Source organism: Camponotus vicinus, unplaced genomic scaffold (genome assembly GCF_025532165.1).
Source record: "Camponotus vicinus isolate PSW18456_S1 unplaced genomic scaffold, iyCamVici1.0 SCAF_4, whole genome shotgun sequence".
Lineage (NCBI taxonomy): Eukaryota > Metazoa > Arthropoda > Insecta > Hymenoptera > Formicidae > Camponotus > Camponotus vicinus.
Window position 1 is genome coordinate 3,341,363 of NW_028141976.1, and position 27,777 is coordinate 3,369,139.

The window sequence follows — 27,777 nt, forward strand, 5'->3', positions numbered from 1 at the left end:
GGCAGCGTAAAATAGGAGTGCCTAATGAATGTAAATTCTAGTAACGGACAATTATTTTTGTTTTAATCAATTCGATATTCGATAGTAGATTTGTTTAGATTTGTTAAGCGTTACATTTTTTTCGTCGGATAAATTATATCTCATACTGATTTCTAATTTCTCGTCGCTCCATATATTATTCATTATATATTCATATCTCGAGTATGTTTATTTCGGTTTCATTTACGAGGTATATAGTAGTCACTTTTGATTAAAATCACGTGCTTGATCTCGATTTTTTTTCTTTTTCGTTGGAATACTTCTATCTCGAATCAAAGAGGCTACGGATCAACCTTCTCGATCTGTTTTGTGTGGTGAAAAAAAATTCACGTCCTATAATTCGGAATGTACGTGTATACATATGCATGTATATATATACATATCGGAATATCTAATCAAAATTGTAAGAACATAATAACCGATAAAAATTGCTGAATCAAAACCGTGAAAAAAAAGAAAGAGATAAATAATAAAATATATTTAGAAAAAAATTTCTAAATAATTAAACTAATTTATAGATTTTTATATTGATTCTTCGGCATTTTTATTTGATTTATATTTTATAATTTGGACGCGTTATATATCTGGCGATGATTTTCGGCATAATGAGTCTTCCTGGGCTCTCTCTCGGTGCTACGATGATACCGTAATAGCATTTCGTAACGGAATGATATCGAGTATGAAACGCGCGGACGTGACTAACGTTGTTTCATTAACGTGGCAGTGCCTTTCTTTCTCTCACGGCGCTGCCGGGTGATATAGTAATTCTCGGCCTGGCACGGCTTAACCTCTCTGTCCAAGAGACGCTGCTCTATAGGACGTGGGAGTTGGCCGGAGAGAACGGGCGTCGTCTCCTCCTTGCACGCGGGTCTATGACTATCCGCTCGTTGGCCAGTCATGGGTCAGTGCATCTCACTTCCCAGTCACGAATCCGAACGTCGGTGTATGAGCGTAAGACTTCTCGAAGGGAGCTCGCGTCTACGCGGGAAAAAAAACGGCAGGAAGTTTGGTGATACAAAGGTACGTCAAGTATGCGGGAATCTTGGCATTTTCTTTTCTTCAGGAAGAATGTAGACATGTAGAATTCATATTTCTTATCGTGGAAAAATTCCGCAAAAGGATCCTCCAAAACACACGGTTCACGTCGCAAGCGAAACGTCGTCGCGATTTCTTGATGAGAAGTCCGCTCGGCGGACTTGTATCCGGACGTTTCCATTTTCGACTCCTTTGTAAAAGAGAAGAAGAGAGGGGACAGCTTTTGTGAATCATCTGCTAGTCCAATTTTCATAGTCATAGTCTGAACGCGGCAACAAATTACAACGCGGAGCTTTGACCGCGAAGTTTTAATGACACGCGGATCTTTTCTTCTTTTTATATACATTTCTTTATGTTGGATTTTGAAATTATTCCAATGTATACGATACATATGCAGACTTTAAATATATCTCTTCCCACGATATATTAATTTTGAATGTCCAATAACAGATGTTGAATTTCGCGAAAGCGTTGTTAGCTTGAAACGCGCACCACTGTCTATACGTTTTCATCTCGCTGCAAAATAATTGGCGCGTTGCAGTGGCTGAGAATTTTTCTCATAGACCAGTAGCCGCTTCGACTCGGCACACCGTGCGGTTAGAGCCAATTATAACTATAATCATGGCGAAAACGCATACCGACCGTAGAATCGCCCATAGCACGCGATATTTCTCGCGATAGATCGCGATCGAAGATCGTTAACATCGCCCGGAGGTTTAAGGATTCTTTCGCGAAAAGCCAAAGATCGAGACACATTATTTGTTAATAGCCGCGACGACCGGATTTTCCGCTCACGCGTCCTTGACGTGAAAATACGTCATCTGTTAGTCAAACTAGTTTGAAATTACTCGTGTTGTGTTGCGATACGTAATGGTCACTTTTCTTTCGTTCGTTCTCGAGACTCCTAGCCCCGGCTACCCATAATTACGATGTAGTTACCGCGGCAACTAATGATAACGAGTCAATATCAATCGCACACGGCGCTCTCGTTTTTCACAAGGCCGTGCGCAGAAATAGATTCCACGGTACCACGAATAGATTCTCGTGGTATCGTGCAAGCTCCTAGGAAAAGTGCCACCGGCGAGACTCTTGTTTACGCGGCCGTTGAACTCGCAATTATGTACTTACGTTAACTCTTGTAGATCTCACATTTTTTTACTCTGTTCTTGGTCACATATGGATCGCAGTGTTGTCTCGTTGCGATGCTAGCTGTATCAAAATGCTTAAAAAAATTTACAAAAATTTATACATATATACTCCTTGACACATATATACTCTTCCTCTGTAGAAAATGATCATGATAAAAGTTGGAAAATAAAATTTAAACATTTTTCTATTGATTAGGAAATATTTTATTATTAAAATATTGGTAAAATGACTCGTATCATGATCGCGATCTTTAAGAGTTAAGAATTGTTGGCACGCCATACGTACACCAACATGTACACTGTCCACGATCCATAAAAATAACAAAGATATACGTGGCAGCAAACGAAAGTGTTATATCGTGTCGATAATTTTTAAAGAGATACGAATAATACACCGGAAAGGAGAGGTTGCAAAGATCCACCATGTGCGACTTCATCTTGTGCGATTTGCTCCGCGATGTAGATAGGTAGATATCGCGTACACGAATTTCATGCAACCGCGCGAGAACGATTAAGCGCGTAAGGATCGGCATTAAAAAGGACGCATGTAGAAAGTTACGACTTGTCGTAAGAAAACGATCCTCGCGCGCGATACCTGTCTCCCACGGCACGTGTGTTTAATCTTCCTTATTACGAGACTCGGCGTCTCGTCTGAGATCATCTTACTATATCATCTCTCCCGTGTCTCATGCTTGTATTTCTCTTAATCGTTTTTCATACTTCACCGCGGTATCCTTCAATCGCATTTGCATTTCTACATCTCTTCTATGTCAATATTGATACAATCTTCGTTGGGATACCGCGTCGTAAAATTTAAATCGTTACATGTCAAAATCTCTTTTTCTTTTTTTTTATTACATCCCACTAACTCGTTAAGCGCGAAACACAACTAACGCTTTCCGTAAACGGAGACCATTCGGTGAATTCGCAGATTTATTTCGACTACGTAATCGACAAACCGCATGGAAAAGCCGGGAAAGATGGGGTGTTCGTTCGACGATGAGGAAAGATTTGATATTAGATTCGCATTTAAGCTGTGCTCATTAGATGCGGCATACGCAATGTGCGTGTCTCCTCCTTGTGATTTCGCCTCGACACACGCATACAATACGGCACGCTGAGACATCGACGCAATTTCTTTGAATAAGTCTGCAATATATTAAAATTTCGAATCACAAATAGTTTACGAATCTCAATTTTTTTCCCTTAACTTTAAGCCGTTATGTAAATGTATCAAAATCGAATGAGAATTTTAATTTAAATTGAATGAATCAAATGAAATGAAATTTTAATTTTAAAATAATTAAGTTTTTTGTGATTTATTTATTCCCGCGTATTTATATTTATCATGATGAAGTATAGATAGAGACGCAAAAAATTTTGATTCAATTTTCGCTGACCGAGGTCGGTGCAACGAGTCTTTACGTCACGACTCACGCCGTACGCACTCGCGTGTCACGGTCGTGCACGTCTTCGCATCTTCGTCTTCCCTTAGTTAGGAGATTCTTCACGCGAAGCGTGTTCTTGCAATAATGGAAAACACATTTTTCGTGCCATCTAATGGTTCCTTCGCGTACGGTGAACGGTTATTACGAGTAATATTAGCGTCATCGTCGTCGTCATCGTCATCGATTCGCCAATTTCGTGAAAATCGCGAGTAAATTGATTGTTCTTTATTTTTAATACGCATACGCCATAATCACGCGTAATTCGATACGTAAAGCGAACGAGCGGACAAGTGAATCTTTTAATCGTGCGTGCACGATAAATTCCATTGTCTCGCTACATCACACTATGGTGATATATACGCATCTTTGATCATGGCTTTACGATGTATTTTAGAATGCAGGTTTTCACTTTGCTTTCGATTATCCGTGTCAAGTTTTCAACATTTTGCATTTTAACCGCTAGATATCATTATTTCCAGATGACGCAATTCCATTTTTTTTTAATGGAGGGAAAATTTAAATTTTATTTAATTCATATTTCCTGATAAATTTCGAGATAATTTTTTTTACGAAAATTAATTTTTCCAGCCCACTTAATTTAATTATCCTTGAATTTTGAATAGAAATCTGTACAGGAACAAATATAAAAAATATCGAATCTATCTAGCATTTTTTTAAATGATAAAGAGAAAAAAATAAATTCCACAGGAATATTATCACAATTTTATTGGACGGCGTAAAATATAGTTTCAAAATAAAACATACAAGTTTTCCGTCCCGCAAAATGTAAAATGTATTTTTTATAGCGAAAAGATCTATGTAATTGAGATTTTATAAAATATATTTTTTTTACTCTGGAACACTGAATTAGAATTGAATCAATTTTCAATTCAATTACGATTTATATTTGGAATTTGAAATCTTGATATTTTTTTCATATTCCTCTCTGTGGAATCGAGGGAGAGAGAACTGGATTTTTACATATTTTTTCCATTCTATAAAAACTTCATATTTCCAAATTGAATCAGAAATGTCATTTCGAAAGCCTGATTTTTGAACTTTGCACAGTATTTTTTATCAAAGTAAATTAAATATCTTCGTCATAATATTTTTTTGTAGAATCTGATAAGGATACCGATAACGGTTGCAGGGTTAGCGAAATATCGAATCGCCGCGTTTCGCGAATGCTTAGCTGAGACTGTACCCGTATTACAGCCAGCACTCTTCCATGCCCAGACATAACCTCTGTAACCAGCATAAACATCATGACCATCATGACCATCATGACCACCGGTATCGATATTAGTCCGTGGTACCCTGGACGCCGCGCGCGCGCGCGCGATCTCGTATTATATAACACATAGACGCGGTCGCTCGCTCGCGCGGGGCAGGGCAGGTTACACCAAAGTGGCGTATCATGAGCAGGTGTAGCCCCCGGGACGTATCATCAGGGGCTATCTGTAAAAGAACTTTTGATCGACGAGCATGGCTAAACCCTTAGCCCCGCGGGCTAGACAGACCGCGTGTACGCGCGCGATTAAATTATGCTCGCTCGCGCGCGCGCGTGCACTCGCGAAATCAGTTTCCGCCCTTTATTCCTGGGCTATCTCCGGTCCTTTTCCCCTCTTGGTTAGAGCAAACGGTGCGGACGTTTGCAAATTGGCGCAAAGTATAGAGCACGAGCCCGGCATTCTTTCGTCGATATCGAAATTTCGCGAATGTGGAAGATACATTGAACTGGCATGGTTCGTGTAACTCTCCATTAAACGAACTTGTTCTTTTGCTAGAACAATATTTTCTTTGATGCTAGTTAATTGCAATAACTGTAAAGTAATCTTAGCTTATTTATTTGCTTTTGCAATATATATAATGGAGCCTAGTTGATACAAATTTTAATTAATGTATTAATGTAAAGACTATTTTTTTGCGTCATTGTAATCGATATTCATATTGACACTTGAATGAATGACAACATTAATGTTCTACTAACAATAAGTTAAGCTTAAGATTGTCGTTCAACTTTACAAGAAGGATATGCAAAAGAGAAAGAGAGAAAAGGAAAATTTGAAAACGAAAAAAAATGTAAAAGAAAGAATCCCACCGAGCGACACTCCTACGCAACAATGTGGACAAGTTAGGATTCACGTAGCATATCACACCTACCGATGAGATAACGCTAGTAAGGCGCTGTTTTACGTACGAATACCTGCACTTAGAGCCGGTACGGGTTCGAGCAACACCCACGCGGCACAGTCGCCGATCCTTATGCAGCAACATTATCCTGTTCCTTCTCTCCATCTCTTTTCTCCGCGGTCTTGGAACCTGTATGCGCGAATCTTTAAAAATTCGTTATCCTTTGCGGAGAGAATTCTCGAGTTCTATTTCCGTTTTCATACATTGATTTCGTGTTAAATGATGTTTGCGAAATGATGTACAATCGTGATCAGAGTATAATCGACAACAGATCATTGGTCTCTTTCTCTTCATAAGAAATCTTCAAGATCCGCCGATTCGCCAAGAAATGTAAGGTAGTAAAAAACTCGGATCGTTCTTGCATCCATATCCGCAATCATCCTTTTCGCATCTTCGGTTAATTAAGACTCATCGTGACGGAATCAACGTAACGGATGAATCTATTAAACCATACGACTATCAAAGTAACGCTCGTTAAAAACATTTATTACAAACGACGCGGTCTAATCATCTCAGGTTTAATTATCCCAGAGTTTAATCATCCCAGTTAACACAGCCCTGGCTGGACAGGAAATCGCTTTACAAAAAGACCGAATTCCGATAACCGCGAGTCAATAGTACACCCGGTAGACAACGCCAGGCAGAGAACTCCGAGTATAACTGTCTGATAGATATATACACGCATACTGCATGTGGCAGCGAATCGCGAGGACGACGGCAATGACCCAGGAGCGGCCTTGCGTTTCTTTCATCTTTCCGCCTTCTCCGAACCATGTTCGATTAGAAGGTACAGTCGGATGGTAGTCAAGCGAAATAATTTCAAGAATTAAATGTAATGAACTCGTAGGACGATTAATCGCTAATTTTTTGGGAATCGCTTACGTAGTCTTTCCATTCATCTCCGTTCTAAAATAGAAAAAAGAATATTTTATATATAAGATACATATATTTATATATATTGAAGGAAGAGATAGAGAGAAAGTAATTTTAAAATTTTTATAAATAAAATAAAATATACAACTTTTTTCTATTTAATCATTTTACACATTTTTTTTATTTCTTAATTTTTATATGCAGGACACACATCTCTCTCACTCATTGCAAATAATAATAATTAATGTTAATAAATTTTTTTTAAACGATTTTAGAAAATATTTTTTAAATATATTTGGGGAAAATATATTCCCTTATATAAATTAATGTACATTTTTCAGAAGTGGCGGCATTTTATTGCTAGGTCCGATGAGGTTGTCAGTCATATCGATTACCCGTCAGGAATAACTGCCGGAAATATCGTATATAGTACATCGCAAGGTTATAATCTCCTCGCGTTTAAGATACGCGCTCTTCTAAATTAGGTTCTATTAGGCTGTCACGTTAATTTGCGCTCGCTCATTTTCTCTATAAAGACTTTTCAGCGTACGTTTAATTTGTCGATGAGTACGTCTACGGATACGTCTTTAGTTAGCGACTCGTATCGATTATCGATGAAAGTAACTTCGCCGACGAAGGTCACTCGAGAGCCGGAAGAGACGAGTCTCGTCGGCGCTCGATTAAACGTTTACAGTTGATATTACGTATTTATTGGCCTGCGCGAGGGCGATTAAGTTGATTCATATAAAATCAGTCCCTTAGAGAAAGAGAGAGAAAGAGTGAGTGAATTACTCCTGAGTGAGTGTTCCATTAGTGGCACGAAACTGTATTCCTGTACTACAGGTTCATCGACAGTTCGATTACTCTTGAAAGTTTTCCGCAGCAGTGTAACTAGAAATTTCCGGTTTTCGTGCAGAACTTGCTTTAATATGACTCCTCCTATCTTTTTATATAAAATATTTTTAAATTTTAACATTTTCTCCCCGGATTTATTGTGTTCTTATTTCTATCTCTTAATACACAGCTATCGTAATGTACTATATTTCAAATAAAATGTAGAGGAACAAAAACGTTTTTGTATAGGTAACCTGGGAATGAAAAAAAGCGAGGGCATAAATTGTGTTTCGCGTGGTAATTGCGATTCGCCGGGGGCGGTGCATTCTGGTTTTACGTCATATTGCGAATTATAATTTAATGAAGATGGTCGTTATACAACTACGGTGGCAGTAGTTTTCTCAAAGAAGCGGCTAAATAAACCTTTGCGCCTCTAGGTCGCCGGGTCAAGCAGATACCCGTCTCGATTTATGACTCACATAATAACCTGCTGTGACAGATCATATGACTAGATAATAACGACTCTGTACCGGAATAATCGCCGTACTTATATAGGTGTTTTTACGTACATACAGTTTGCTTACAATTACGTTTGGCTGAGAAAACGCGATATTCATTCGGACGAGATTTATACATGAATATCACGCGCTTGTTCGATAATGAATTTAGTCATTCCTAATTTCTAATTACCGGGAACTTTATTTTGTACGTTAGTTACTGGGAGAAATCGCTTGACCGGTAGTTTTCGACGAATTAAGAGACTAATTAGAAAGTAGCGTTGCAACGCATTGTTAGTGAAGGTTTTTGACCGGCATAATGTTGAAATACTATGGCAATTAAATCGCTTTCTCTCTTCCAGTCTATAAAATTAGATATATATTTCTTAATTTTTAATCTGAGTCATTTTCGATTTTCGAGTCATTTGCTATTTCGCTTCGGGAAAGATATACGATGACATGATGAGAAAATTTTGCGCGATTAAATTTATGCGTCACATTGGCATTCAAGACAAGTATCAACCGTGCTATTAAAAACGATTGCAAATGTCGCGGGGTCCGCTTCGTTTCGGCTTCGAAACGAGCCTATTCGAGCGCGACCCACTCGCTTTCATTCATCCGCGTCCTTGCGCCACTTCTCTTTCCCGTAGAGGGAAATCGTCGCAATTGCACATGGATGATGATCGATATCGAGGGACTTAGGGGGACTTATCGCTGCGGTCTTGAAGGTAACGAGACGTGAAGCGATACACGTCGCGAGACCACGTCGGAGATAAAAATGTTTCTTGTATCACGATGACGACATGACGGCAAACTCAGGGTGCGTAAGTGCGTCGTAAACGAGCCCGACTGACGTGCTCGAGCAACGCAGATTGGAATTGATCGATCAAAATTCGCGCGCGAACCGTCAAGTGAGTAATTCGCGCTGCGGGGTCGTTGAAATCTTCAACCCCGTATCGCTTAATGGACTAGCCGTTGCTGTCGGTGTCATCGTGTGGTAATCGTTCTCGTCGTTTAAAGAGCGTAGGCGTGATCTCTTTTCTCTCTCTCTTTCTTCCTCAGGTCGGCGAACAATGACAGATTGTTAGCCGTTCATTCGCGTGATGCGAGTTCGCACGATAAAGTGCGTACCGCGCGATCCGCTCACGGCCATCGAACAAGATCGTTTACACTCGCGTGACGTTAACCGTTGCCGAATTTAAGCGTGATGTAAGCGGATCTCCTCGAAGGATCGTGGGTTGAGAAGGTCGCGTTTCGGAAGGATGCGGATGGAAGCCGATTAGCGTGATTTAAGCGTGACGAGATCATTACGTAAATATACATTGCAAATGACGCTCGAATTACGTCATTGTAAATTATTTTCGGTTCGCTACGACTCTGAGCGCGCGCTATCTTCTCGAAAAAAATTGCCTCAAGATCACGTACCGTATGCCGGAACACGATCCGCTATTGTGCCTGTCAATTTTATTCGCCATAAACTATTACTTTACAATCTCGCCAAGTATCGATTCGATATTATCGCGTGTCACATGGCAATATATTCTTAGATCGTATATGAAAAATGACGGGGAAAAAAGTCTTCACGGAAGAGAGCGGGTGAAAAGTGGGCGATGTTCGTGAATTTTTATGATGCGCACTCGTAATTTTTTTTATTTTTTATTATTAGAAAGAATGCGCGTGCATGATTACCAAACGAAAAAGCCCAAAAGGTCTAATCTACCTATGCTAGTTTATGCATATTCGCATCGTCACAAGTTACAGCACATGTCTGAACCTCCGTCGCGCGCGATGCTTTTTTCCTTTTTTCCTACTTTACATATGTATATTAATTTGACAAGTCGCCTTCGTGCGCGGTGCTCAAGCAACAATAACGGACGATTCCGCGGATATTTCATATCGTTTCACGAATTTCTCGCGTTTCTTCGGCCGGCCCATCTTTCTCTGCGCTTGCGTTCATCGCGCTTTAGCACGCGAGCACGATAGCATGAAATAATTCGCATCTCGAATATTTGTGTAATTTTTTTTGAAAACGTGATACTACATTTTTCCCGTGATGATTTGACATTTCGATATAGAATAAATATCAAGTTAATTTTTTCTATTTTATTTTATTTTATTTTATTTTTGTGAATAATCTTTTTTGAAAAAAGATATTTTGAAGTTAAACAATGTATTATTAATATTTGATAGATAGAGCACAATAAGGAGACAATATATATAATTATTTTATACTCATTCCAAACATCGATGGACGCAGTTTTTGTTCCATATCACATCAATCACGAGCCTCACATGAGCGCAACGTGCAAATTTAAATCGGCAGCGATATAATTAACACGCCAATCAGTAACAAAGGATCAGCGCGCGCATGCACGTCTCTTTAACGACCGTCGACAATTAATGAGTCCGGTATATACGGTCGCTAATTATGTAAAAGTTCACGCTTTTCTCGCTCACGGCACGTGTCTCTTCTCTGTTCGTCGTCTTGCCTTCTTTTATCTTTATCTTTTTTCGTCCTTTGCTTTTACTCTTCCTCCTCTGCCACTCTCTCTCCTCTCTCTTGCCCGGTTCCTTCATATTTCATTCCTGCCGCCCGTATCATTCGCTCGAAGTTGCACGCATAATTAGCCCCGTCGAGTATCATATTCGGCCACGGTTGCGTGCGCGCTCCTTTGGTAGTACCAAGCGGTTTATTATCGCGATGCATCATTATTGGAGCGAAAGGGAGATTTCGTATCTATCGCCGCACCGTTCCGTAACGGAAGAACTCGCACGACAATAGAGCGATTTTCGTGCGAGTTTTCTAACGCTGCGATTCGTTATAATATTCAACACACTCTACAAAGAGTAAATTTATTTATACTTATTGCGTATTTATTATTTATATACTTGGTGCGAGATTTCTTGGTGCACGTTTAACAAATTGAATGTGACATTTTTCTTATTTTAAATTTTGCGAAATTACGATTTGGATCAGATTGACATCGAGAATTTTGATATTTTAAATATTTAATTTTCTCTTTAGAATCTTTAATAAATGTCAAAAAGTTTATTTATCCGTCTTAGAATATTCGCTATTATATATGGACCGCTTTGTAACTTTATCGCAGTCTCCTTTTGCAAAAATCAAGGCATCCGGAGTCCGTTTGCGGTAGCGAGAAAAAGCCGCTCGCGCGTCGCGTAATTCTACGCTCGCGTAGGTGCGTGAACAATGCGTGCGCGCGTGGCGTGTCAAAAGACGGCGACGGCGGCTCCAACTCGCTGCTTTCGCAACAAGTTCCGTTGCTCTTCTTACATTACATGTCCGAGAAAGCGACATTACATTACTGCAAACCGCGTTCAAGCATCCCTCTCGCTTTTCGTGCAACAGGCTGCATAGTACATGAAGATGCAGAAGAATGTAAATCACGCATTGCGTATCAAAGTTTAGCGAATTAAAGGATTGTATATCGAGAAAAATTTTGTAACCGCTAGAATCAATTACCTAAATTCTATGCGCTTAAATAGGTATTATATTTCAATCTAATATTAAAGAAAAAGAGAGAGAAAGATTAGCTTTCAGTAATATCTTTCGATGAATGCGTTTCTACATCATTATGATCGTATAATTAACATCATTTTCACTGTGCAGAAATCGCTATCGTTGGACTTTCTCGTTGAACCCTTTGAATGAAATCTCGACATTTCCGCGATCGTGTTCGCGAAACATATGCCGCTATGGATTTTTTTTTGTGCTCGGTTTATAACGGGTGGCGTATACGCTCTGCTTACGGGAGATTTCTAATATTCACGGCTTGCCGCTCGCCGGCGGCCTTAATGGCTACATCGTATTAACAGCCCGATGGACTCTTCTTTTTTTTATTTTACCCAATTCATGAGAGAAAGCGCGTGTCTCGAAACGTGCGCGTCTGCGAAGCGAACGCGAAAAGCTGTTGACGAATTAGCGCTTTTACATTTTTGACATTTTTAGGCATGCCATTAATGTCTCTTCGTAATGGACGTGTCGTTTTACATCGGCGTTTTCGTAAGAAATTACGGGCACGAAATTAACATTCTCGTAAGACGGGGAGTGGATGAACGTCGCGTGCCTCGTTGTAATTTTGTATCATAATCGATCGGCAATGTTTCCTGGGAAGTACATAATTACAGCGTAATTTTTAATCAGCATTTTCGTTAATAGGTACAATTCTATTTGAAGAAGTTAATTTGACATGCATATATTTTTTTCTGTATTATTTGCGGTTTGTAATTGAAAATTTCGCAGAGCATTACGTTCATGCACATTGATATGTGCAATTTATATGGAATCGCTATTTGATATTGCGATGTAACAGTACGTTACACCACGATTCGCTCGGCCGAATCTCTGGAGGCGCGCGCGTAAACGTGACATGTATGTATATGTAACGTACATATATACATTAACGTATGCATGTACACGTGACGGTACACGTGCAGTATCGATTTCGCGAACGCCAATTATTTTCCTCTTGCGCCGTCTGCCCCCTTTTCCCCTCCTTGCCCGGCCGCCGGGGGTGGTCCCTGGGACGACGGGAGAAAGGGGTTCGATGAGGCGCGGGGCCGCTGGCCGACGAGGTCAAAGTACGACGACGTAAAATCCATTAAACGAGCTAACTCGCGGTATTGTAAAACTATGTGTACTCCGCGCGACTCGCGTGATTACCGCTTAATTGCTCTTCCTTCCCGGACGACTGAATATAGAGCTCTTTGCAATGCCCAGTGATTTGTATGGTTAATCCATTAACAATGTCGATGACGTGCGTTCATTATGTGCACGAAGGAATATTTAGAATCATCGCGATGAGAAATGTATATGTATGCTCGAACATATTTGTTTCATACGTCGACGACATATATTGATGGCAATTTTCCAATTATCTGAAATGTATGTAAAATTATTATGTTATTTTGCTGCGATGGCTTTATACAAATTATATTATTCCATTGAACTTATCGACAGGTGTCGACAGGTGAAATGTTACAGAATATCGTAGTTGGCATCTGTTGTTTGAAACTGTGCGTTACAACAGCATAATCTGAATGGAGACTAAGCGAATGACGAGTATATACAGAGTGTGTATATACATGTATGTATATATATGTATATATACGACGTACATATAGCTACGTGTAATTACAGGTGCGAGATATCCACACTAATGGAGTGGTCACTAATTAAGGGAATATATACTCCGAGTACTAGTATTATATAGTTTTTCTTTTTCTAATCTCGTATTCGAAAGATAATCATGTTGAATGAATAAACTTATTTTTTTTGCCACAAAGCGAAGAAAAATACGCGACTTATCGATCGCGCGAGTGCGATGACCGTTAATTAATTATAGCGGCCGATGATTGCCACGATACAAGAATATCTTACAACGTGCTTTACAACTTATTATCTCTTAACGCTCTTTCATTCCTCCCTCGCACTCGTTAATGTCCATAATTATCTCGAGCGAAATTCGAACGAAAAGATGGGAGGAGAGGGGGGGAGGATCGAGAAAATTAAATTCTTGGGAAAATCAGGTCCAACTTTTCTCACAGCGAAACTATCATCAAGCGCGACGTCTTGCCTAACGTGTTATCCCAGGTGTTGCGACTGCCGTTGCTACTGCAACTTTAATAGCGATTATGCGCCTCCCCCGTGGCCCGGTATACGAGGCTCTCCTAATTGGGTGTCGGCCACATACGTAATTCCGGAATTAAAAGTTACCGTACGTTTCGTCGTACGTAATTAGCTTGACGCCGCGCGGTTCTCCAGCTTACGTTAAGTTTAGTAGGGTAAACGTGTGCCAACTCATCCCGCTCTGTATACTCAGCCTCACAAGCGAGAATCTCTTTCCCACACTGTTATTACGGAATTGTGTAGCTCCGCATAGGAAGAGCACACATCTTTCGAGATACATCCTTGAGCTGTAAATCGCAAAAGAGAATCTTGTTTTTCGCTTATATTTAATTATATAATATGTATTTTTTACTTTATCTTAAATCTCATATTACTTTTCGTATTAATAATTTATCTTATTCCTTCACATACATTAACATACTCTTATCTTAATCTATTTCATTGTATCTATTTTTTAATTAATTACAAAAATTTATTTCAATGAAAAATCATATATAACGCTTTAATTAAACGATACTGTTACTGACTTTTCTTCTCTCTCTTGATAATCCAGAGTTGCAACACCAACCCCTTGCAGGTCTATTATGCCGCCCATCATCATCTCGACGCAGCCATTGGCTGAATAGCGTATTGTTCGTTGAAAGTGTCTCCCGTTTCTGATGAGTTCGTAACGAGCTCCCGATATAGCGAAGGCTCGCGTCACGAAAATTCCCGTTCAGTTCGCATCGCGTGACCCAAGTAACGATTATTATCCCAATGACGAGGGGTATCTCTATAGATTCTTTTTTTGTAGATACACTACTAAGTTTACTGATTTTGTATAATTTCGCTTTCCCATTATCCTTGTTATTATTGTCGTCGTCAGTTGTTGCATTTACTTGCCTCACCGCCAGCGACTGCCTATTTTAATTTTTCATGTTCTTTATTGTTCTGAATTATCCCGTCATACCGATGCAATTATTATTCGTTCGCTCGGAAACTTCAGCCCGTCCTTTAAACTCTAAAGTGCTTTTATATGCCCGATAAGCAATAAGCTGTGATCTGTAAAGTAAATGATAAGGCCATGTATTGAGTAAAATTCGAGAAGTCAATGAGATACTCAAAGCGAGTTATCGTGTTTCAAAATACGCTACAGCAAAATTCTAGAAATAAATTTACATATTTATCTTTCTGCGCCAAAGAATCGTACTCGAAAAGATGATAAATTTATACCGAAGAGAGAGAGAGAGAGAAAGAGAATCTTGACAGATGAAAGGAATGATCGATTTGTCAGATTCTGTAGCTCGAAGATCGAGACAAGCTTCGATACGATATACATTTGACCTTCTTCATCTTCCCTTCTTTCGTGCCCTTCGAGTTTCGCCGACGCGCTTCCGGTTATTGAGCCCATATTCGGGCGGACATTTATTGCCACATTTTATATGCCTGTCAGTATATCTCGACAGGACGCGGTTACCTATTTCTTAACGATCGTTCGATGGTTCGCCAAAGTGGATCCTTCTTTTCAATATCATTGCTATAAATGAGAACCTCGCGTGTATACTGTCTGGAAGATATTCGGGATATATACGATGTTTTTATATCGCTCTTAATTTGCATCAAACTGAGCGCCAAGACATTTTTATGTTTCTAATTAATCAGCAAAAGAGTGGAATTACGGATAGAGTGAGAAGCCACGTTTCCGAATATAGTTGCAAACCAAAACGGCAACTACATCTCTGACGAAACTTTAGCACTTAATTTACGATATTTCACGCAACTTTGGAAAATTACCACGAATATATTTCCATTATCCTTGACAAATAGCGGGGAACCGATGCGATTGTTATAAAAGTTACAGAGGTATGACGAAATCGAACATTTCGCAAGCAAAAAGGAATGAGTCAAGCATGTACCTCGATTATGTATTGGCACGCGGGGAAATAATTTTCGCACGCGTGTGCGCGAAATCGACATGTCATAACACGACGTTTGGAACTGACAAATGCGGTTTTAGCACGTTCACGTGCACACGTGTGTAATCTTGCGATTGCAGCTTGCTTCGGCGCGGAAATTTCTTCCGGCCAATAAATCATACTGCGAAATTCCGGCCAATAATTCGACTGCGCAATTCGACTGGGCGGCCACGATGCAAGCGCGGACGTCGATGACGATGTCGAACCTGTCGTAAGTGAAAAACCCCGGATTCGAGTAGATTTTGAATCCGAGCATGTTGCACGCTCGAGAAAAATTTCCTCTTTCTCCCTTTCTCTTATTTATCCACTAAAAGCTACTGACTCATCGATAAATAATCCTGTCTTAATTACGCGCTAAAAAGTAACGGAATGAACGTGCATTTTAATAGCGCGTTGTTACATCATGACTAATCACTTGCAGCATTAATCCTTTCTCCGCTGCAAGAATATTCTAAAGATGTATCAGATTGATTGTTCACGATTGAGCTTGGCTTGAGATAAGTAACTATCTATTTAATTTCCCTCGGACCTTACTATCCTTGTCTAAATGATCCTGTCTTACATACACTGCCGTTATATTTTTACTTTTACGACACGTCGCGATTCGCCCGTGAAGGCGGAATTAAGCAACAAAAACCGTCGTGGATTTCCAGCGAAATCGTACGTTGCGTTTTCCTGTCGCGATCGCGCAACTCGCCGCCTTTCAAAATTAATCGGAGCCTCTCGGGGACGACGCGCCCGAAGAGGAAGAGCTTTCAAATTTCTTTCGCAAGGAATCTTGGCGCAAGAGTCGCGGCGCCGCCCGAGCGCGCTTATTATATACCGGGCCCGTAATTAGTTACGGCCGAAGATTCCGGCCAATTATGTTGACTCGCGATATCCAGAGCGCAAATTATTTTTACACGTTCTGCATTCTCTCGCAGCATCGCGTTACGCGCGAATTCACCGCGTTCGACGCGTGCGCGCGAACAATGCGAGGTGAGAGTTTCCCGTATACGGCGATCAGCTGATATATATGTACGTGATGTCCTAGTACCGTCTCCGAACGAGAAAGATCTCAATCGGTTCCCCAGCGGATTCGGATCTTTCTCGGCGGAAATTGATGGATGATTATCGCCTCTCACAATCTGAAGGGAGATCTTATTTAGGAGAGTCGAAATTTTATTTCCATTTTTATCTTCAATTTTCTCACATTTATAGAGTCTAAAAGATTTCGATAGATTTAATTTATATAGGAATTGAATGTTTTTTTTCAAATCATGTACCTCTCTCCTCTCAAATAAGCAGTAAATAGTTTCCTATCTATTATTGTTAAGAGTTTTCGAAAACTATAAGTTAAAAGTTCCAAAAAGAATCTGAATAAAATATCAAAATAAATTAGACTGAAAATTGAAATTTAAAATTGGAGAAAATTTCGACTCTCTCGGGGATTGTCAAGTTTTTTAATATCAAGTATCTGGATACTCTAGAGTGTAAAATTATAATCTAACATAAAAATATAGATACAAAGGAGATTACATTTATGTAGGTATGTGCGTGCAGATACCTTCATCTCTCTTATTCTGATTGGATTCATCCCGCGCGCAATGACTGTCGACTTTATGCCCTGAATGCTATGCGGTCCGCGATTTTCTAGGATGATGCGTATCGTCCGTTTAAAAACGACACGGTCAAATCGTCGAGCTAATTAACTGGCGCTTTCGTATTCGCGCGTTCGCAACGAGAGCGCGAACTGTTTTGCATCCGCGAAACGCGTTGGCCGTAAAACTCGGTACAACTTAAACTCACGCTCTTAGTTGGCGCGTAAACATGAAACATACATGTTCGACTGTCCAAGAATGTAGCGGCATATAAATATTAGTAAGTATCAATCCGCGCGAAGAAATCAAAGTTTACTTAGGCGAATAAAGACGAAAGTTTATTACGTGGCGATTGCGACGCACACTCGTGAAATAAACTGCATTACGCGTTCGCAGGAAATCCCTGCGATGTGAGGTGACACGCTCGAGAAATGTCAGTTTCAAGAATCAGAGAGAGCGAGAGAGATCGCGTCGCCGAAGCAAAAGGATCAGTGCTGGAAAAAGAGCGAGCGATCGGCCGGCAAATATCTAATTGCGCGCGATTCGCGGCTATCTCATTACGTGTTATTATTGTTGCGACAGGCGTCCGCGCCTGCTCGCGCGCGGGGATTTCGCAAGAGCAACCTAACAGTCGCGAACTTTTATCCGCGCGAACGCGGCCTTGCCTTTTCGCATCGCCGTGCGTCGTTTACGCCGGCGTTCGCCGTGTGGGTGTCACTTGCTTTCCCGCCTTGAAAAACCTTTCACCGTTTTGCGCACCTACGTACACATGTACATACAGACGCGCAGTAGACAGGCCGCGTGCCGTTGCTATAAAGTCAGAGAAATCCTGGGGAGCGGTGTAACCCGTTTCGTATCGGAGCTTATGTTGGCGCGAGCGAGCGAATTCCTCCGTTCCGATCGCGTCTCGTATCTACGGGGTGTCGCGGAATCACCGGATGTCTTGCGACACGCGGTTAATTATACGGATTGCTTGAAACTGACACGAGCGAGTCGAGCGTTCTCTTGGGATATCTCGTGTGACGACACGGCGTTGCATATATCGATAAAGTTGACGTAGCCTTGTTTGCGAGAGAGAAAAGAGTCTTAATTAACATTCGGGATTGACTAAAATGGCACGACTAAAGTGTCATGATAAAGTGCAATCCTCCACCCCGCATTTCTCTAACGTTCTTCGATAACATCTTCAAAGTTGTCGACTTGACAAAGTGCAAAAGTTTCGCACTGTATGCACTCCTTTTCTCTATTTTTAGACAGAATCTTTAGAAAACGACAAGATTTGTCATTTTACTTTATCAAATACACCGAATAAGAGTCGCGTTTTTTTTTTAATCGTCACTAAATGCGTCTCTTGCGAATATTAATCACATTAACAACGAGGCAAGTCGAGACTATGCTAATTAGGAAATAATTACGTCAATGTTGTAGACTTGAAAGAGAAGATGCGTAATGCCTTAAATTTTTTTGAAATAAATCCTTCTTTTTCCTTAATTCCGTAATTCTCGGTTTCTGTTTCCCCAGAGCTTCTTTTTAATAGGTTGCATTGATTATATATTATCGAGAAGCATGTCGGTACATCATCGGTTTTTATTCATTGCATCAAAAATTACAGTTCTGTTCCATTAGTCATTTTTACATTTCATTAGCGCGACATGTACTGACGACATTTCCGCGAAAATTCTGTTATATTCATTTCGCTGTGTTGCAATTTCAGCAGCGTACAATTCGACTTTGCAAACTGTGTAATCGAATAACAACATTCAAGCATTGTATACATTCGAACGATACGCTCTCCAATTCTGTACTTTTATTCACTCTCATTTACATTTAGTTTCGTAACATTTTAATCACCATGTGTGTATTTGTAATATATTTACATTTGCAAAATATTGAATCGAACGTAATATATAAATTTCGAGTGTTAAGTAGATTAAAAACAAGTTTTCGATAAAAAAAGTTTGTATACCTTTGTATCTTATTTACTTCTGATATAATAAAATATTCGAGGCTTACAATGTCTTGGCTATTTAAATGTTAAATTGGAAATTTGTTTACAAATTTTATATTTGATTCCAATCTCTGTACATATTAACATTAAAAGGAATCTTTTTTCTAATCATACGTCTCTTTAGCATGAATTATTTCTTGCTCAGAATTTCATTCGTATTTTCGAAAGAAAAATCTAATAAATCCATGTTTTATCTCATTCATTGTTGTAAAAACTCGACAAACTTTCATGAAAAACATTTTGGTAGACATCCCGGTTGTCTCGGGCACGCTGGCCACAAAACGACCTTCATCCTTCGCCGATCTCCCCCTGTGGAGCACAGCTTGCGCGACTGGCCAGAGAGTTTCGACAGCTAACCTCGGGAATCGTCGCGTTCATCACGTGCTATTCATGATGAAATCCTTATGCCCCCACTTTCCCCGCTGTAATGTTGCCCTCCCCGTTCATTTCATCGGGCACTTTGATTTTTTCACGGACGCGCCACTGCCGTTGCTTCGTTTCATCGCAGCCATTTTTCTTTTGAGTTTGCTGTTCCCTACCCTCTGTTCCTACTTTCTGTTACAGATCTCGTACGATCCATAGACGTCGCATACGGTGCATGAGAGAGAAAGAGAAAGAGAGAGAGACACTTTGTAGCGATGAGGATGTAGCCCGTGGCAGGGTGGCTTTTCGACGACAAAAAAAGAGATAGAGAAAGAAAGAGAGAACCACACGAGTCTCGAGTCAGGGCGATGATGACGCGTACGATACGGGGAAGAGGAATCGACCGAGGCAAAAGCAAGTTAGCCTAGAAGAAAAGGAGAAGAAGAGAGATCCTCTCTTCCGGATGTTATCGCCAAGACTGATAAAAACACTGCCAGGAGTAATGACGAGCTGAAATCGCTGTACCGTTTCTCCTTCGTCGATCTTAGCTCTCGCTTCTCGCTAACTGCCTCTCCACTTGCCTTGCCCCTTCGTACAAGCCCTACCCTCATCGTACACACACGTTCGTATTAATATTTATACACATCCGCCTCTTACGCGAGATCAAAGACTGAAAATAAAAGGTAGCAACATGTTGGGCGTGAGTCAGCCGGGCAATACGCCCTCGAGCTTACGGCACTCGGCGAGCTTCTCGTGCTTGCAACGCGGCACCGCCGGCGAGGGTCATCGCGCGAGGACATCGACGCTGCAACAACCGAGTCTACAGCTGAACAACGGCGGTCATCATCAGTACGGTGGCCAGGCGGCGGCAACAACGCATTGCTCCCTGCTGCAGCATCATCGGCAGCAACAGTCCCGCGAACCGTTCGAGCCCGTCGTTCAAGACGGTAATGATTACGGTTTCGTGAAGATCCGACCGCGACTGCGTAGCACGAACGCGACCTTATATCACGAAGAGGAAGTGGCGGCCGCGAAGAACGCTCTGAGGGAGCAGCGCGACGCTGCCGCGTTCAGCGATCGCGAATGTGACTCCAATTTCAGAGATTGCTCGCTAAAGGTCAAAGACCGCGACCTTTCGCCGAAAGGAACGGCCAAGAATCAGAATCCTCTGAGGGGTGCGCTAATTCTCTTCACTTCGACATCGTCTTGGTGGAAGGCTCGACAACGAGAGGAGCAATTTGCGGGAGAACGAGAGAAAACCGCTGGCAGCGGGGCCATCTCTATCGGCACGTCATCGGTGCGCCACTGGTCCAATATCTCGATGGCATCGCCCTCGAACGAGAGAAAGTGGTCATCCTCGATGACGTCGCCCACGAACGAGCGGAAGTGGTCCGTGAGTAACAGCCTATTGACGTCACCGTCAAACGAGAGGAAGTGGAACAGATCCTCGGTTTCGTCTACATCGACGAACCAACAGGATCGGAAGTGGCGGTCCCTTGGCGCACTTTTAAGAACTCCCGCCAATACTGGCGGCGGTAGTTCCCACACTAGCCAGAACTCCTTGTCGCACAATATGAGCGTGTCCATGATCGAAGGCGAGCATTTTCGCGAGGAATCGCGCGGTTCGAGCTGCAAGGGACGCTATCATCAGCCGACTTCCTACTCGGCGCGAGTCTCTCGAGTCAGTAGAGATGTCTATCGAGAGAACGGAGAATTTAGCCAGGCCGTCAGCAGAACGAAAGTTAGCCGTAGATTGTATCAAGATAACGAGCCGACAATCGACCGAGATCTCGACGAGAGACACGTCGCGCCACATAGCCGACATCAACTGGATGATCTCGAACAATGCAGGAACAATCGAGATGGTCGCGATTTCTGCAGAGCCACGGAACAGAGCGCTGTCGAGACTCGTACTATGATTTCCACCAACAGATCGAATCGCGCGCAGAGTTTTTATCTGCTGGATGATTTTCTACGACCGCAGCCGCAGCAGCCGAGCAACAAGTGCACGACAAACGTATTTGTCTCTCCATCGTTGGCCATCAAATGCGGCCAACAAATGTCGTGTGGCATCGAGCACGGCAGGTTATGCGAGGTCAGACAGGCGACCTGCCAGCAGACGAATGTCGGCAGCAACATCACGCCGCCGCGACGCCACAACTCGAGTTCAGACAGCCTCGAAGTGGCCGCGAGTCCGCTGCCACCACCGGTGCCGCCGCCGCCGCCGCAGGCCACCGCTGGCAACGCGCGGAACGACCGCGAACGGAATGAGAACCCGAAGGACACGAGTAAGGATGTGTGCCCGTGCAAACTGTGCTGGACCAATATGCAGAGATCTCTCGTAGAAGAGGTAAGTGAGTTCTCCTCTCCCCCTGAGGGGCGCATCGCACAATAATTGAGTCGTTCGTCACACCGCGTACTCTCCATGCATGGAGATCCGCGGGAGATTCCGCTTGAGAAATGAGGCTATGATTAAGGGACTTTGACAAAGGATCGCACCGGCGGGGTCGCTCGATTCATGCACACGGACATACAAAGAATCTCTTCAAATACAATCTCGTATATATATATCTCGTATATATATAGATTTTCTCACATTTATCAGTTTTAAACGACTTTTATAAATTTAATTGATGTACGAGTTAAGTTCTTTTTTTGATATCTCGAATAGGCAGTAAATAACTAGTTTATTATTTAGAGATTTAAAAGAGAAGCTTTTAGTAAAATTATAGATTAAATAATTTCCTAAAACAGTGATTTAACTGTTTAAAATATCAAAGCAGAGAGTTAGATTAAAAATTGAAATCAAAAGTAGAAGAAAAAATTCGCGAAATATTCTGAAGGAAATTGATATTACTGAAAAAAATCGAATAAGTGAAACGGCAATTCGCGCGAATAGAATTATTGGTTGGCTCGTGTGGTTTTATCGTAATCGTTATTCGCGATGTTTATTCCGCGGTGAGCAACTTTCACCCCGACGTGCGCCACGATTCCGTGATCGTGACAAGTTAAACGCCGCGAAAAAGTCTTTGCGGCGGATCGCCGGAAAAGTTGGATGTAGAGAAAGAGAAGGATCGACTGTCCGGTTGGCCTGTCGACATTTCTCCGCCGACGACTCGTCATTAACTCGCCTTTAACTCGTTCCACGTTGATCTTCGTGTCGCAACAAACGATCCTAACGCTTCTGTTAGGATTCCGCTTTATGGCCGTTTGTGCGATTGATAGTATGCGATTCGATGGATAACGACGACGACAGATCCTCGGCTTCGTGGAACTGGCCGTGATTACCTCGGAGTCGACTGGAAAAAGACGAGCAACACATAGAGGTTTAATACCGAGCAGCGGGTTTGTAAAGTAGCGTCTTATTCGTCTTGTGTAAATTAATTATCATGACAAGATTCATAACATGGCTTTCATCCCATGTATGTGTAATTTATTACGCTGCGAATGTGACAAGCTGTGCTATATATCAGCTACAGAGTTTTTTGAAAATTTTGTGAAACTTATTATTATTTTAAAGCCTGGTCGAAAGCCATTTTTATTCAATCTGCACATATTACATATATATTAAAACTTTGATCGAGACAACATCGAGATTTAGGAATTTACAAAATCCAATCTCGCGATATAAATTTGATCGACTTTTATCTCGCGTGAAAGGCAATTACATTGATCAACGATCGCTGGATAAGAATCCGCATCGCGCATATTATGCGGTGACAGGTGGAATGAATGTAGAAACGGCGCTCGCGTTTATCCTCGATACGATCACGTGTGATTAATGCGAATAATCGGGAGCGTTTCGATCATAATACACGTCATGCGGCAAAAAATAGAGAGAAGGAATTAAAATAATAGTGCTACGAACTAGATCGCCGTGCGATATACATTACCGCAATTCTACGAGGTTGCAATTCTGTTATGTTTCTAGTTTAATTGAGTTCGATGGTGCGAAAATGCGAGTATGCTATTCTGAAACATGCGATGTCATATATCCTGTTCAGTTTCAACAGCGTATATTTATATGTATATTCACTTTTGCACATTTTTACGTGCGTAAATTTTATAATAATTGATAGTGAAGTATCTCTTACAAATAAAATTGTAATCGTCTGCAGATTTATAGATTTAATATCGATCCTTTGACCCGCTCGGATAGAGAAAATCAAATGCATGTAATTTTACGATAAAACTACGTAATTTTTGTTAGAAAAATAAGGAAAAAGAAAAATTGCACGGTTAAATAGCGCATAATTTAAGTAGCCTGTTGGTAGCAAGATGAAAAATAATTTAACGTTAAACTTGTTAAGTACATCACACGAGAGAGTGCATGATTTAAGCATGATGTAATGTTCTTCTTGTAATTCTTCCTTGAAAATGCGCTCGTAAATATACGCATCGTATATTAAACACAAGATTCCGATCTATTAAATTCAATTTTCAAGCCGAATCGGTCGCGAGATCGAATCAGCGGCGCGTTTCGACTTGGGTTACAAGCCGCACGCTTACCGGGTCGCGATCTGCCCGAATACGCGCACAAATCAGCTGATTTATGGCCGTGAATTAGAAGCACGTGCTTGTCGCGCGGTATCTATTATTTGAATTGAACAGCCTTTGTCTCGGTGCTTTTCCCTCCCCCGCCGATGTATCGAATGTGCGTCCGTTATTTTTGGAGCACGGCACTCCGAAGGAAGGAAGTCGTATGTATTTCTATCCTTGTACTATCCGCTCTATTATTAGAGGATACGCGGTTGGTAGATACAATTTTGGCCGGGTTTCCGTTCGTTTTGAAACGTGTATCCAACGCAGCGCCTCCAGGCTCTCTCATCATTTCCCTCCTCTTATCGTACATTTTCAGAACGCGTGCCAACACGTTCCCCGCCCGATAGTTTCATTCGAGATGTAAATACGGCGGTTGGTATCCGCGCAGATATTCGCGGCCGTGCATCCGTTCGTGCTGTATCAACTTATCCTTGCATTAACCGCTTAAATATGTAACCCGCTCATCAGCGTTGCCGCAACGTTTCTGAATATCGATGAACGCGGGTTTCGAGGCAATAAATTAATTGTGCCGGAAGGAAAACCGAATATAATTTCCGGCCCGCGAGTCGAATGTGTGTGTAATGATACCCCGAATTACAAGTCATCAAGTTAACATATCTGTATAAACTTTCCTCGGTAGTTGTCTTGCTCTTTATTTTTGCAATTTCGTAAAAAAAAAAAAATAAATAAAATAAAATTTTAAATCGCATAAATCGAAAGTACGACGATTCGTTACGATAAATCTTCTCACTGAAATATTTTAATATTTCTCTGCACGCTCGCGCCTCGTCTTATTTTTTTTAGCTTATATCGAGACGTCCTAGGTCAGGGACGCGTAACCTACGCATCCGGTTCAGACGCGTGCATTTTCGCCGGCGTTGAAAGGCATGCAGATTACCCGTCGCCGTCTGCGGAAAATTACTAGTGGTATTTATATACCGTCGGAGAATGTGACGTTAAATTTATATGATTTCGTGCAAATGGGCGAAATAAGTGACTCGCGCGCGGACACGACCGTGAAGAGATTTGATAGAATTACATAAACTGTGTGTGGCGTAATGACACGCCGACATTTCGTAGAGAGAGGAAAACGGTGTATAAACGGGCGATACTCGTCTTTCGACTTGTGCAAATGCGCGAAAATGTCGAGGTATACGGCAAATAATGCAAGTGTCAAACCGCTGGAGACGCAGCTGATTTGAAGTAAGATAGTAAAGAGCGAGAAATCTTCTGCGTACAACCAGTATTTTATAATATATACGTCACGTGCGCTGAAAAAAATTCTCCCATACAATTTTTGCGATTTTCCCCGCGCAGTTTCGTCGACCGGTAAATTACGTATCGCGTACGTGAGATGTAGAACTGATGCGGTTAGCCGATTCACGATGATGCGCGAAAGGCCCAGCGACACAAGTGGAGATGACTGCGAGCGCGATGGAAGAAAAGAGCGCATCATCAGGTATGCGGCTGCCGTATGTCGAAAACTTTATTCGTCCGATGCAAGGTGTAGGGAGGAAATAATCGTGTAACGTTTTGTGTAGAAAATAGAACGAACAGATGATCGTTGAAAGAAGAATGATACATGTCAATCATATTTCATACACGTTCCAAAGATCGTTGAATTTATTTTTTCACGCTATTAACATTCTATCGAAGAATTATAGTTTTTGATTTTGTCGCGAGAATATGAATAATTGTATTATTTTGATGATTTTCGTGGTTTTTTCTTATATTTGTTGTTTTTGAGATTCTATTATTACAAAGCGACGCAAAATATTCGAGTATTCGATGCACGTCTTCGAATCAGAGATCGCGCAGCAAGAGCCCTGTCGAATCCTTCCCTTCCCTGTTAGAACCCCGATCTCGAGGGCATTTAATCTGTCGTTTGAATTGATCCCGCATCCCGTATTCATTGCTTTCGTGTGGGAACCATGAACACATATGTATACGCACATACATGTACACGTATATACTGTATTGCTCGTCGTCTGCGGTGAGTAATACGTTGGCATTCGAACTTATATCACAACATGATATCTCCATAGGAATTATCTTTGTATGATTTCTTTACGTGCCACGCATCTGGACACGATTGCAATGTTGGAAGCACCTAGGGCAGGCTTTATATAGGATAGGATTAATGAGTTCTCTGACGCGAATAACGATAAAAAAATTATTACAAATGATATTGCGAGAAGTGCGTGGATAAAAAAAAAAACAAATCATGACACGCACAAGAATATAAATTCACAAGATGTATCAAAGTTTTAAGAAATTCTTGATGTCTTAGAACCATATTCTTTTAATTTTTATTTTAATTATAATTTATTCGTTTAATTCGTGACGAATAGAAAGAACGCCTCGATAAAAATGAGAAAATATAGCTTTTACATGGAACGTATTTTGTAAGTACATATTCGAATGACAGTAAAAGACATTCATTCTTGAACGTAGCGTTCTGTAGGCCCTCGGAGGCAGAGGACAGGGTTATCTATAAGATAGAAGTCACGAGATAGAAAGACCCCTGACAGTGATATCTCACGGCGATCTCTTCAAGCCTGGCCGTGGCTGTCGTTGCGTCGAACCAAGGTGATTTATCATTATTGAAATACGGGCCATTTGAGCCATCGTAGTCCACTCGTATGCGACATGCAACGTTTCGTTTGCCGGACAGAAGTCCCTTTTGTGCTCCGGCTTCGCGTTCCGACACATTTGCTTTTCACTCGAAAATTATCCAGATCGATAAAGTTATTCAACAAGTGCGAGATAAAATTTCCCGTTCCGGAATTATGGTTTTCGAAAATAATAAATTTGACAAAATTATCCGACAATTATTAATGAAAAAATCGAAATAACAAAATAATAGTTTAATTGTAGAACCAAAAAATTTACTGATCATTTTTTCTGTATCGTTCATTTTTTGGCATAGAATAAAAATATATGAAAGATAATTAGATGAGAAGGATATGTATTTAATAAAAAATAAAGGATAAAAATTTATTTAGATTTATTTTTAAATACATATATTTATATTATATGTATATTTTCTATTACATATAAAATAGGAGGAATTATCTTTGTTTGATTTCTTTACGTGCCGCGTATCTGGATAATTTGCCCTTAATCTTCCGCTTTCCAGATATCTTCCATTTAAGGAAAAATTTGGGAACCCATCACACGTGCATATATCTTGGTACTGTTTAAAGAACAAACATTATTACATCATGAGAATAATATTTTAGATTTACATGACTCCGGGAGAATTAAATGCTATTTTTAGCAAGATATTTCGCAAAGTATTTCACTTTCGGTATTGGCGGTATCATCGATGTCATCTCGCGAAAGGCGATATCGCCTCGAAACGAGCCGAATAAATTTGCGCGGCAGGAGCCTGTAATTTTTTTTTCTCGCATACGCAATACGATGTTGCGACGAATGGTAAAAACTCGTAAGGTTGCACCCCGCGTGCGTAAATCGCTATAAATTTTATTTTCCCCAACAACTTTCGCGTTTATTCGTGCCTGCCCCGCAAAAAGTTTTCGAGATAGCGCTTAACGATGGCCCGGTCATGATTTAATGATATTTCATTAAGCGAAATTTATCTGCCTTCAT

The 27,777-nt window shown here is 41.0% G+C and overlaps 1 protein-coding gene across 4 annotated transcripts in view; it reads left to right on the forward strand.

Annotated features, from left to right (window-relative positions):
• The window catches only part of LOC145971238 (uncharacterized), a 140,286-nt gene that overhangs the window by 29,711 nt on the left and 82,798 nt on the right, over positions 1-27,777 (forward strand). For all 4 annotated transcript variants that reach the window (XM_083098701.1, XM_083098698.1, XM_083098700.1 and 1 more), the window contains exon 2: positions 19,825-21,973. In XM_083098701.1, coding sequence (XP_082954827.1) covers positions 20,315-21,973 — 1,659 coding nt within the window. In that variant the 5' untranslated portion in view covers positions 19,825-20,314. The remainder of the gene's footprint in view (positions 1-19,824; positions 21,974-27,777) is intronic.